Source organism: Coenobita brevimanus, chromosome 90, assembly GCF_032717465.1.
Source record: "Coenobita brevimanus isolate Jiangsu-jjx chromosome 90, ASM3271746v2, whole genome shotgun sequence".
NCBI lineage: Eukaryota > Metazoa > Arthropoda > Malacostraca > Decapoda > Coenobitidae > Coenobita > Coenobita brevimanus.
In genome coordinates, this window is record NC_137043.1 from 39,789,900 (window position 1) to 39,802,881 (window position 12,982).

General features: G+C 44.3%; 1 protein-coding gene across 1 annotated transcript in view; it reads left to right on the top strand.

Moving 5' to 3' along the window:
• The first annotated feature begins 4,145 nt into the window (after window positions 1-4,145).
• LOC145411683 (uncharacterized) overlaps window positions 4,146-12,982 on the top strand; it is a 26,888-nt gene continuing 18,051 nt past the window's right edge. The window contains exon 1 of the mRNA XM_080281689.1: window positions 4,146-4,559. Coding sequence (XP_080137815.1) covers window positions 4,146-4,559 — 414 coding nt within the window. The remainder of the gene's footprint in view (window positions 4,560-12,982) is intronic.

Consider the following 12,982-nt stretch of genomic DNA (forward strand, 5'->3'; position numbering starts at 1 on the left):
CAAACTGAAACAGGATTAAAAAAAAAAAAGAAATGGGGAGAGACTGCCATAGGAATCGGTAATAGCCTGAGTATCCTGCAAGCTAAAGAAACGCATTATATGAAACGTGGATATCTGTCGCCCTGTCCCCTTCAATTCAGCTGCCCTCCCCCCAACTTACACTCCTCCGAAGAGAGAGAGACGGTGTTAGCTGGGGGAAGGCAGTGAAATGGCAGGGGACAGGGCGACATGGAGCCGATTTGTTTGTAGCCACCCCTTACAGGATTAAGGCGTCTAGCAGCAGATAGACAGACAGATTATGACTAAAAATGGTAATAATCAGTGGCACAGAGAAACCAATGCTATGACAGGGAAAAATAGGACTAATTAGGCTGAAACCGAAGCACTGCGAAATGTGCTATATAAAATGAAAGACAAAAGCGAATAAAGGGAAGCCGAGATCAAGAGAAACGTAGTATAAATAAAAGAAACCTATTATATCCACAGCATATAACGCATCATTATTATATCCTGCACTAAATATAACCAGATCGATATATTACGCTTTTTGCACGGTTATAATTACCTAGTTACTCTTGTTTATAAATATTTAATCTATAAATAAAGGTAATTCGTAAACGATATTGAGTGTAATTTTAACTCTGATATTGTTGATTTATTGTCTGTTATGCTGGTGTGTGTGTGTGTGTGTGTGTGTGTGTGTGTGTGTGAGAGAGAGAGAGAGAGAGAGAGAGAGAGAGAGAGAGATGGGGGTGGAGGGAGTGAAGACAAGTGAAGGTGAGAGGGAAAAGGGGAGGGAGGGGGTGGAGATAGGAGGACACGAAGAGAGGAAAGAGAAACTGAGGGAGGGAGGGAAGGAATGAATGAAAAAGACGGAGAGGGAGGGGTGGAGAGGTCGAGGGAGAGAGAAGGAGAGGAGGAGGAGGAATAGAGGAGAGGGAGAAGAATGACAGTGAAGAAGAGGAAGGAGAATGAAAGAGAGAGAGAGAGAGAGAGAGAGAGAGAGAGAGAGAGAGAGAGAGAGAGACAGACAGACAGACAGACAGACAGAAAGGGGGAGAGAAGAAGAGAGGGGGGGCGGGGAGAGAAGGAAGAAGTGGGAGGATACGGAGGGAGAGATAGGGTGAAAAGGAAACAGGGGACGAAGAGGAGAGAGAAGGGGAGAGAGAGAGAGGAGGGGAGTAGAGGGAGAGAGAAGGAGGGAGAAGGAGAGAGAGAGGGGTTGGTGGTGGGACAGAAAAGGAGGGGGTGGAGGGGAGGGAGAGAGGGAGCATATATAAAGGGGAGCAAAGGTCCCTGCCTGCCACTGTCACCCCTCACTCCACACTGCCTGGTTCATACGCTCTCTCACTTTCACACTCTCTCACACAGTCGCTTGCACACGCTCTCTCACGGGATCTCTACTCTCACTCACGTACTCTCACTCACGTACATGCATTCATTATTTCTCAATCGCTAACCACTACGCAAGAGCTCAGTATCTCACTCGCTCACGTACACACACTCTCTCATTTTCCCACAAGCTCCCTAAATCTCAGACTTAATTACTCTTGAACTCATTTTCCCACTCACTCTCACACAGGCTCACACTCTCTCAAACTTGCTCACTTGCACAGTCACTCTAATTTCATGTTTTCTTACAGATTCATCCCATCCCTCACTCACTCACTCTTATTAGCTATGGTTATTCACACACACTCTCTCCCACTCACTTCCTCACACACTCACTTACTCATACTAGCTATGATTATTCACACTCACTCACTCACTCAGTCTCACACACTCTCAATATTCACACGCTAACTCACCACCTCACTCATTCCCCAAGCATGTTTCCTTTCTCTGCCTTACCCACCCACACTGACATATTCGTTCTTACACGTGCTCTCTCTCTCTCTCTCTCTCTCTCTCTCTCTCTCTCTCTCTCTCTCTCTCTCATAAAAAGCTGCTGCTGTGCTACTTATAACCCCTGCTACAATGCTTCTTACCCTTCGCGACTGTGTTACGTGGACTTAGTGTTACAATCTTTTCTTCCCAGGACGTGCTTTCTCATTCTTTCTTCCTGGCGTCAAAGGGGACACTCGGACTGAAGGGGTTGCTACTGTTTCTTGGCCTCTGTTATATACTGCTGCTTTCTGTTCCTGTTACTCAGTTTACCTTCTTACCTATCTACCTTTCCATTATCCAACACCTGTCTACCTACTAATTACCTACCTACCCCCCTGTTAGCCTGTAACTACCTACGAACCTACAAATTACCTACCTACCTTTCTGTTGGTAATATCTACCTACCTACCAACCTACCTACCCATCTGCCCGCCTGCCTACCTACCTATTAACCTGTCCACCTACCAACCTCCTTCTTTACATCTCCACCTACTTGCCCATCTACCTACTTACCCACCTGCTCCCTACCTGCTTCTTCCTCTCAACGTTTGCCTGCTTCTGCTACTGTCCCACTCTGACGTTTATTTTGCTTTCCCTCAACACCTTCCATTCGACGACTTACTTTTTTATTCTCTTCACCAGACGGCTTTATTCAGCTCATTTTTTCTTTTTACTCAGTGGACTACAGGCTAAAAATTGCCCTACACCTGCAGTCCACCTTCCTCCTTTCGGGAGATAGGAATGGAGGTGAAGGACGTTTGTGCACCAGGCAAAGGACCCGCCAGGCCATATCAACGCCACCACGTGAAGGCGGCCCTCCTCAGCACCACTATCCCCTTCAATACGAGAGGTCTGTCCTGAGCTGAATATAAGCGTCCTGAGATTACTGTTGCTGCTACTACTACTATTACTACTACTGCTGCTACTACTACTACTACTACTACTACTACTGCTGCTACTACTACTACTACTACTACTACCATCAGTACCACACCACTACTACTACCACTACAACTAACTCTATCTGCTTGTCTAATCCGTCTGCTATTCATCGGCATTCTATATACCTTCTACTTACATACCCACCTCATACTTAAACTGTTTTTTTTTACTTGTATCGCCTCTCTCTCTCTCTCTCTCTCTCTCTCTCTCTCTCTCTCTCTCTCTCTCTCTCTCTCTCTCTCTCCAGACGGTTTCTTCAGCTTAGGAGAGGCTTGTCGATCTGGCCTTCATTAACCCCTTCACTACGAGAGGTGTCTTCTTTGCCTACCATATCTACCATACAACTACCACTACAATTCAAACCATATAACCACAACTATCTCCATCCTAACTACCTCTGCCACTGCCATCTTAACCACAACTACCACCACCACCATCCTAACCACAACTACCACCACCACCATCCTAACCTACAAATACTCTAACCATCACCATCCTAACCACAACTTTCACAATCATACCAAGACTACCCACACCCACCACCACACACAACTACCATCATCCCACCTACACAGATACCACAACTACCCACTCAGTTACCACCATCAACCACAACTACCACCATCCTAACCACTATTCTCTCCACCACCACTTCCAGCCATAGACGCGCCTCAGAAAGTCCTAAAAATATAAACCCACTTTGACATGGATCAGTCATCGAGAAGTGAAACAGTGTGAGCGAAAAACTGAAGAGAAATTTTTGGGAACACAGATTAAAAAAAGAAAACAATATATATATCTACGGAACAGAGAGACGGAAGGAACAGAAAGACTGACAGATAGATAGACAGGCATGAAGAAAGAATCGTCTGTCATCTTAGAACTGATTTAAAAAAGCTTCGAAAAAAAGAAAAAACTTTGATAGAAGCCACAAGTTTTGCAAAGACAGAAGTGGACGTAAGAAAGAAAGAACAGGAAGTAAGGAAGGAAGAGACAAGAGGAAGGAAAGCAAAGGAAGAAAGAAACAAGGAAGAGAGAAAAGGAAGGAAAATACTCAAGAATCACCAAGGGGATAAGTGTCAGATTGTTCGCCGTCCTTTCTTCACTTTGCCCTAAGTATCACTCTCTTTTAAGTCTTTTAATTCCTCTCGTCCTCCTCTTAACTTCATTCCTCTTATTCCCTCCTTCCTCCCCTCCTTCCTTCTTTCCTTCAAATCCCTCCTTTAATTTCTGGTATATTCCTTCTCTTCATAACTTCCACTTCACCCAAATCCTCGCTTCTCTTTCCCTCCCTATCCTCTCCTCCCCCTTCCACCATGCTCCTCCCCGCCCTCCTATCCCTCCTGCTTGTTCCACCAGCTCCCTCCCAGGCCATACTATTGCCCCCTGAAGGCAACGACTATCCCACCTACGACTATCCACCCATAGACTACCTACCCCATAACACCTTAGTCGAGTATCAGGATCCAAGAGTCAAGGAAGCTGATAAATCCAATGTGGTTATCAGATCTCCTTATATCCCCGTTCCCTCCTCCTCTTCCTCTGCCTCTCCTCCTTCTTCCCCTTCCTCTTCCTCCTCTTCCTCCTTCCCCTGCACCGCCGAAGAGCTAGCTGGACTGATGACTCTCGACGATTTGGAAAAGATGATTCGCGTTGTGGCCAGACTGGAGGGCATGCCGGTGAGGGACCTCCTGCTCACCCTCGCCAACAGATACGGACTCAATCTAAAGGTAAGCTGCCTCCTTAGCCTGCCTATTTTGTCTAAGGTAAGCTGCCTCTTTAGCCTGCCTATTTTGTCTACTATCACTACTATGACCCTCACAGCCTAGAATTAATCACTAAAATCTACCGTTACTACTATCACCATGTCAATCCAGGCTATACTTAAATATCTACTATCACTACCATCACGCTACCAGTCTGGGATAAACTATTAACTACCTACCACTACTACTATGACTGCCATACTTGTCACGGATCCTTACTAGCTTACTAACACCTTTTCCTTAGCGATTTATTTTGCATATTAAACCTTATTCAAAAGCAATTATCACAATAGCACATGCGGAAATAAACTGGTAAGGAAAAGGCGTCAGGGAGCTTCCTTATTCGACGAGAATATGACCCATTGCACCAACACCTTTTCCTTAGCGATTTATTTTGCATGTTACACCTTATTCCGACAAAAACTGGGGTATTTCTGGCTGACGGGTTACAGTAAGGGGGTGGGAAAGAGACAGCGCCTTCCCTTCGCTTACCCCACCTCATACCATTCCTCTACTCTCCTCAGTGTAACTCGTCAACCAGAAATGACCCGGTTCTTGCGCGTCTGGGTTATGGGAGTGTCGCTGTTCCTTTGATTCTCACCTGTGGATATCCTTGCATAGCTAAAGAAGATGATCTGTTATGACTAAATGAAACACATGTTGTTGGATGCAGTGACGCTTGGTTTCCTTCCAAATGCCTAACACCTTCAGTATGACTCTTTCTCTCTCTCTCTCTCTCTCTGTCTCTCTCTCTCTCATCGAAATTCCATGCCTTCATCGGTTAAAAACTCTCTCCATCAAACTTTTGCCTGCTATGACCCCAATCAGCGGTTTTATTCGCACTAACAGCACATCCGACCACTAATGTATGTATGTATGTATGTATGTACAGTATGTAGGTAGGTATGTAATGTATGTATGTATGTATGTATGTATGTATCAGACTAACAGCACACGATTAAATTCAGCCGAGACATCCTGGCAGTCAAAAGTTACATATGTATGTGTATGTACGTATGTAAGTATTTATCATGTAAGTATTTATTAATTTAAGTATTCACGTGTGTGGGTGTTTGCTCTGACGTGTACATGTACGTTGTGTGTTTGTAAGTAGGCTATATGTGCAACTGCATGTACGTATGAAAATATGAATGTCAGCAAGCGTATGTATTTGTAAGCGCTGTATACCGTATGGATGTGTGTACACGTATGTGTGTACTGTGTGTAAATATATATGTGTGCGTATGTATGTGTAGTGTGTAAATATATGTGTGCATGTGTGAGGCTACGAATGTCTGTAAGTATGTCTGTGCAGTATTTATGTGCGCAGTGTGTATGTATGTATGTATGCTTGGAACTATGAATGTCTCCATGTATGTATGTATTTATGTGTACCCCATGTGTGAAAATGTATGTATGTATGTATATATGTATGTAATCAGTCAGGCTTATTTTAACCCCCATCCCTACTGACTGCTAAACTTTTTTTTACTTAAAGAAATAGTACGGTGGAAGGTGTGTGGCTTGACTCTCTCTCTCTCTCTCTCTCTCTCATTTAATATCACTGGTCTGTAACTTTTGCACCACCTATCTTTAAATGAAGAGGCCAGAATATTAATCTCTTTTAACTAAGAGTGAAAGATAGAAGAGGAGGAAATGAGAGAGGGAGAGAGAAAGAGAGGGAGGGAGGGAGGTGAGAAAGCGATGGGCTTAAAAAAATAAAAGTGAGAGGGAAGAGGAGAGATTAGAGAAAGTGAGAGAGGGGAGCAATGCACATGCAGGGGAGATTTTGGCTTGGATAAAATGTAGATTAAGAGAGAGAGAGAGAGAGAGAGAGAGAGAGAGAGAGAGAGATGGGAGTGGGGACTGGTGACTGAATGGGGAGTGGGAAAGTGAACAGAAAGATGAGGTGGAGGGAAAGGGACGGGGGTAGGAAGAGGGGAAGTGAGAGGAATGGGAGTGGAGAACTGGTGGATAGGTGGGAAGTAAAGGAAGAAGAATGGGAGTGGGGGGGGAAGGAAAGTGTGTGGGGAAGAGTACGTGGGAGGGAAAGAGAGGGGACGGGGAGAGAAGAAGCTAGAACGTGTGAGAGGAAAACAGAGGGGGGCATCAGGGGGAGGGGAAGGGAGAGGGAAGATGGAGGGAAGGAAGAAAGTGTGGGAGGAGGAAAGTATGTGTAGGATGAAGAAGGAATGTGTAGGATGAGAAGTAAGAGCGAGAGGGAAATACTAAGAAGAGGGATGTATTGTAAAAGATTTCTTCAGTCAGAGCTTTAATTTATCAGGCGGGGTCCTTCATCAGTTAGTATAATATAATGAGGCTTTACTGCACACACACACACACACACACACACACACACACACACAAGGTATGGGTAGCGTCTCTTTACTCTAAAATAGTCATTAATTACTAATGTCACAAGGGTTAGTTGAAACAGATAAATGGTCACTCTCTCCTATCCCCAACACACACACACATTTTGGCGTACATAATTATATGCACACACATTCTCTCTCTCTCTCTCTCTCTCTCTCTCTCTCTCGATGGCACATGTCAAGGCATGAGTCGTTCTGGCCTGCCATTCCAGTTCACATTAATTTACATACACTCGTATGTTTGCAGATACCGTTCACATCGGGAGAGTAGAGCACAGCAGAGAAGAGTAGAATAGGGTAGGATAAGGCTCTTTCTCAATATTCGTCTTTACTTCCATAACTACTACGATGCTTTCTCAATATCCGTCTTCACATCCTTTAAACTATGGTCCTTTCTCAATATCTGTGTTTACTCCTTTACCACTAAGGCTCTATCTTAACCTCAATAACATCGTCTGGAGATATCAAGAACAAAATTAACCCAGGACTGAAGAGGTAATCACATGAGGCCTTCCTGAAGCTGTGTAAAACCGTCTGATTCACAAACCCCTGAGTACAATCGTCTGCTGCTGGGAAGAATTAATAACCTCTGCAATCCTTCCCCACCAACCTAGCACTCCTTCCATTCCAGGACGATTTTTAAATATTTTTCCTCAGACTATTTTTTCCTCCGCAAACGATTTTTTATTATCCCTCCCTAGACGATTTTTGAAAGATTATGAGACTTCTTGAACTGAAGGGTTTAGATACTGGCTACAGAAACCCCCCTGACTACCAGAGGTCTTTATGCAGCTGAAGGAAATCGTCTGGCAACAGCAGGTAATAATAACATCTGGTACCATTCTCTGGCAACCTTTAGGGTTATAAACACTTGTAAACACAGTGGGTATTACGACCTTCATGTGTTTATTTCACCTGCCTATACTACTGAAAGGTCACAACTCCCCCCCTCCTCCCTCTCTCTCTCTCTCTCTCACTTCCTCCCAATCTTAAATTCGAAGCAAAAATTTAATGGCAATATCCTGAGTCCCGATGTTGTCTCTGTCTCCCTCTCACACTCTCTCTCTCTCTCACACACACACACACACACACACACACACACACACACACACACACACACACATTTTCTGTTCCTTTCTTCGTATATTTCATTCTTCACGTTTCTGTTTCTTGTCTCTCATTTCTCTGATATAATTTCCTTTCCCCACATTCTTCCTTCCTTCCCCTCCTCTCCCCCTCACTTCCTCCTCTCTCTCTCTCTCTCTCTCTCTCTCTCTCTCTCTCTCTCTCTCTCTCTCTCTCTCTCTCAAAAACACTCTATTCAAGGCGTGTTGATAAACAGAGTTGGGAGAGATTAAAAACCAGAAAATTAAAAATCACGACTTGAATACGATCAGGAAAGGCTTGGGTAAGGGTCACAGAAACATGCGGTAAAGATAGAATTCTCTCTCTCTCTCTCTCTCTCTCTCTCTCTCTCTCTCTCTCACACACACACACACACACACACACACTCACACAATACAGGATAAACTATCAACAACTCGCTCAGTAAATCAAGCCAGACGCACATTTACCCACCAATGACGGCCCGGGAAAAATAAGATACACTGTAATACACTGCACCATAAGGGCAACAGAAATGCAATCAAATCACAGGCAGTCACACCTATGGTACTCACCGGCGGGTCACGGGGCTATATCGTCTCAATCTGAAATTTAAGAATATGAATTTTAGGGTGTGGGATATATTAAGTTTTGCTAAATCAGAAAAGACTGAAAAAAATATATGTATGTGCACTGATACAACGCAAATATACATTCTTGTGTCGAGGAAGGGTAGGGTCCGCCGTAAGGCTATAGAATTATATATATGAGTCCTTGATATAACAAGTTTCAGAGCACTATTAACCTATAAGCACCACGAGCTGGCCCTCAAGAAAAAGTTACATACGAAGCAGGTAAGGAGAGGTTATAGGAAGGATACGTTTGAAACAAGGAGGTCAGGTTATAGGAATGGATACACATGAAACAAGGAGGTCAGGTCATAGGAAAGGATGCATATGGAACTATAAAGATGAGGTCATAGCGAAGGATACGCGTGAAACAGGTGAGGTAAGGGTATTGGTGTGTGACATATGTAACACTGGTGACATATTTAGCTCATCTGGTTCATCACAGTCGTCATCTATCACCACTCTGTCATCAAAAGCCCATCACCCCGCTCATCCCAGCCCTCACCTCCTCCTCACACCTCCATATAATCTCAAAAACACCAGGGAAAGTCGATAATTTCTACGGTCCGTCCTTCTGATTGGTTCACCGCTGGCCCACTGTCATTAGGGGTCTTTTTATAACACACACACACACACACACACACACACACACACACACACACACACACACACACACCCTTCCATACACACATCCCTCCCTCCCACACGCACGAGAACCGAAAGAGGCTTGAATTCCAACTAGCATTATCAGCATCTTCTTGTAAGCGATTTCTTCTGCTCACCACACCTGAATAACCTCCAGTATTGTTTTTAGTACAATCTACGTCGACATTAAAACGATATAAGTAGCATGCGAGATAAAGTTAAGGTGTAATACGCAAATAGAACAGATCTTCAATATGGCTCTCTGTTATCTTGGTTTTGTGTTTTCTTGGAGGGAATAATTTGTGGGCTCCTAGCCTTTGGTTCCTACTTCCTTGCATAAAAAAAATAAAAAAATAAATCGGTAATAAAGTGGTGTTACGAAGCCACTCATTGATATACGGCCTCTTATAAACAGTAAAAAAAGAAGAAGCTATCAGCACTAAGGTTTGCCCACAACGTTATTAATTTATTTGATTACATTTATTTTTGCTCGCCTACATAAACGATTTATTTTTGTTTGTCCTCCACTTTTCCCACCAAATACATCTCTCTCTCTCTCTCTCTCTCTCTCTCTCTCTCAGTCAACACACCCCGTTCTGATTTATGGAAACTGCTAAGCCATTTCACCACCAAGCCATCAGGTTTCTCTTCCCAGGATGATTGTTTTTATTTAAATTTAACCTAACCTACTCTGTCCCTAACACACTAACATAAGCTACTGAATCCTCACCCTCCTAACCTTCATATATTCTAACCTCTACCTAACCCGACCCTAACTGACTAACCAAATCCAAAAACAAAAAAAAAGAAAAAAAACTAACAGAACAGGAAGGAGCATGAGAGAGAGAGAGAGAGAGAGAGAGAGAGAGAGAGAGAGAGAGAGAGAGAGAGAGAGAGAGAGAGAGAGGCCACTTTTTAATCTGCATGCTAAATGTCTGCGGCCTGGCTATCCTTTCCATAAATTTGACAAAAAACTCAGTATGGACAGGAGGGTCAAAGGCGGCCAGGGCTGGTGGTGACGCACTGGACGAAATGTTGGCGATTGGAGAATTCTGTCTGTCTGTCTGTCTGTCTCTCTCTCCCCATCCTTGGTGCACCTATAACTTCATGAATTAAAACACACACACACACACACACACACACACACATAACATTTTTCCTTCATGGCAATGCTGAGTGACCTTGTTCGATGACTTTTCCCATAATATTTCGTCGGTTCATTTATTTTACGGCTTGGATTTGCTAATGTACCGTCCCGAAGGATATTTCTCTTAATATTTCGCTTCTTCTGCTTCTCATTTTCTTTTGCTCGCTAATATTCCTGGTGGTTTCTCCGTCTAATATTTCTCTCTCTCTCTCTCTCTCTCTCTCTCTCTCTCTCTCTCTCTCTCTCATTTCACCATCACTAATCCTCTGACCAGCATATCAATTAGACGAAAATTCCTGCAAAATCCACAAGCTCATCCTCAGGCATTAACACACTCCTGAACTTTTATCGTGTGTGTGTGTGTGTGTGTGTGTGTGTGTGTGTGTGTGTGTTTTAATCTCTTTAGCTCTTCTTCCCCTTTCTCTTTCCTCCTTCCTTTCTTTCCCTCCTTTACTTTTGTTATCCCAGTGTAAGTCTTGTCACAGCTCAACATGCCAGATGGAAAGGGGACAATTTTACGCCTACTTAAAGGAAACATATACACCTGTCTGGCGGTAGTAACAACACACATCTGCAATACGCTGGCTAATCTCACTAAATCTCTCCCTCCCTCACTCTCTCTCTCTCTTAATCTCACCAAAAACCGTCTGCATTAATTATACCTATAGTTTCCCCTTCCAAACTTTCCTGATAATAAGGCCTGAGGTCATGGGAGCAACTAACACGATAAGGTAGGTTGGTGAGCAGAAAAAAAAAAAAAAAAAGACAGGTAGGTTAGGTGAGCGAAAACAATGGACAGGTAGGTCAGGTGAGCGAAAAGAATAGAGACAGGTAGGTCAGGTGAGCGAAAAGAATAGAGACAGATCAGGTGAGTGTACACACCTGAGTGGATCAGCTTAAGTAAGTGAAAATAAAAGGTCATCTTAGTTTAATGGGTTTTATAATTCGTTCTGGCTTTCATTCACCCTCTGGGAAGATTTGGTCCGGCAATGAATCTAATTTGGACCGATGCTGATAGACTGATTGATAGACAGACAGATAGATAAACAGACAGATAGACAGAAAGATATAGACAGAGATATAATATCGATAACAGGAGAATCCATAACCCAGCTGAGGACAAAGCATCCATACCACTAACAAACAGACACACAATCAGGCAGATGGCACGACACCCCGCTAGTTCTTTGTCACTGCTCCGTCCAATACCACACACACACACACACACACACGCACACACACACACACACACACATCTTCCGTCCTCCATTCACTGTCTCCCACTTCATTATTTTTTCCTTTCTTCCTCCACCCCACTCTCTTTCTCTCTAGTTTTCGTTTCTTCCACACTTTATTCATAAAATGTCACTTCATTATTTGTTCCTTTCTTTCCTTTATCTATCTGTCTGTCTATCTATATACCTCCTCTCCCACCTCTGTATTTCTCTTCTCCTCTCCTCTCCTCTCACATAATTTCCCTCCTTCTTTCTATTTCCATTTGTTTCCTTAACCTTCCTCCTTTTTTCCCCACCTCTCTTGTCCTCTCTTTCTTCTTCTTCTTCTTCCATCTTCTATCCCTTGTTTTTCACATCCTCTCATTTTCCCCTCCCGTTCAATTCTCTCCCTTCTTCTTTTCTTTCATCCTCTTCTTTGCTGTACTGTCCTCTTCCTTTCTCTCCTCTCCTCTTCTCTCTTGCTTTATTCCTCCTCTTTCCTTCCCCTCCTCTCCTACCCTCTCCTCTCTCCCCTTTCACACCTCCTCCCTCCCTGCCCTCCCCCCCCTTCATCACCGTCACCACATACTGTGATTTTCGATCGTGTGGTAATTCAGGTCTTAGCTGTGGTCTCCTCCCCTCCACTCCTCCACCCACACACTGCCCTCCTCCCCTCCACCCACACACTACCCTCCTCCCCTCATACACCCACACACTGCCCTCCTCCCCTCATACACCCACACACTGCCCTCCTCCCTTCATACACTCACACATTGCCCTCCTCCCCTCATACATCCACACAGTGCCCTCCTCCCCTCATACATCCACACACTGCCCTCCTCCCCTCATACACCCACACACTCCCCTTCCTCCCCTCCTATATCCACACACTCTCCTTCCTTCCTACACCCCCTCCCCCACACACACCTCTACACTTTCTATACCCACACACACACCCTCCTCCTCACCCACACTCACACATTCCTTTCTATTCCCTCCCCTCATACTCACTCACACTCAAACTTCTCATCCCTTACCTCCCTCCTTCACCCACCCCCACAACTCCCCTCCCCTCCCCTCCCCTTTCTCCTCTTGTGTATCTTCAGTCCCTAAAAAAATAAAACAGTTAATTCTGAACCTAAAATACCCTGGCAGTATTTTAGTGCTGGGATGACTATTACGATGAGGGGTGAGGTGGGGTGAGGGGTGGGGTGATGCGATTAATATCACCCCACAGACAATGACAGGGAGGGGGAGGTAGGACAGAGGAGGG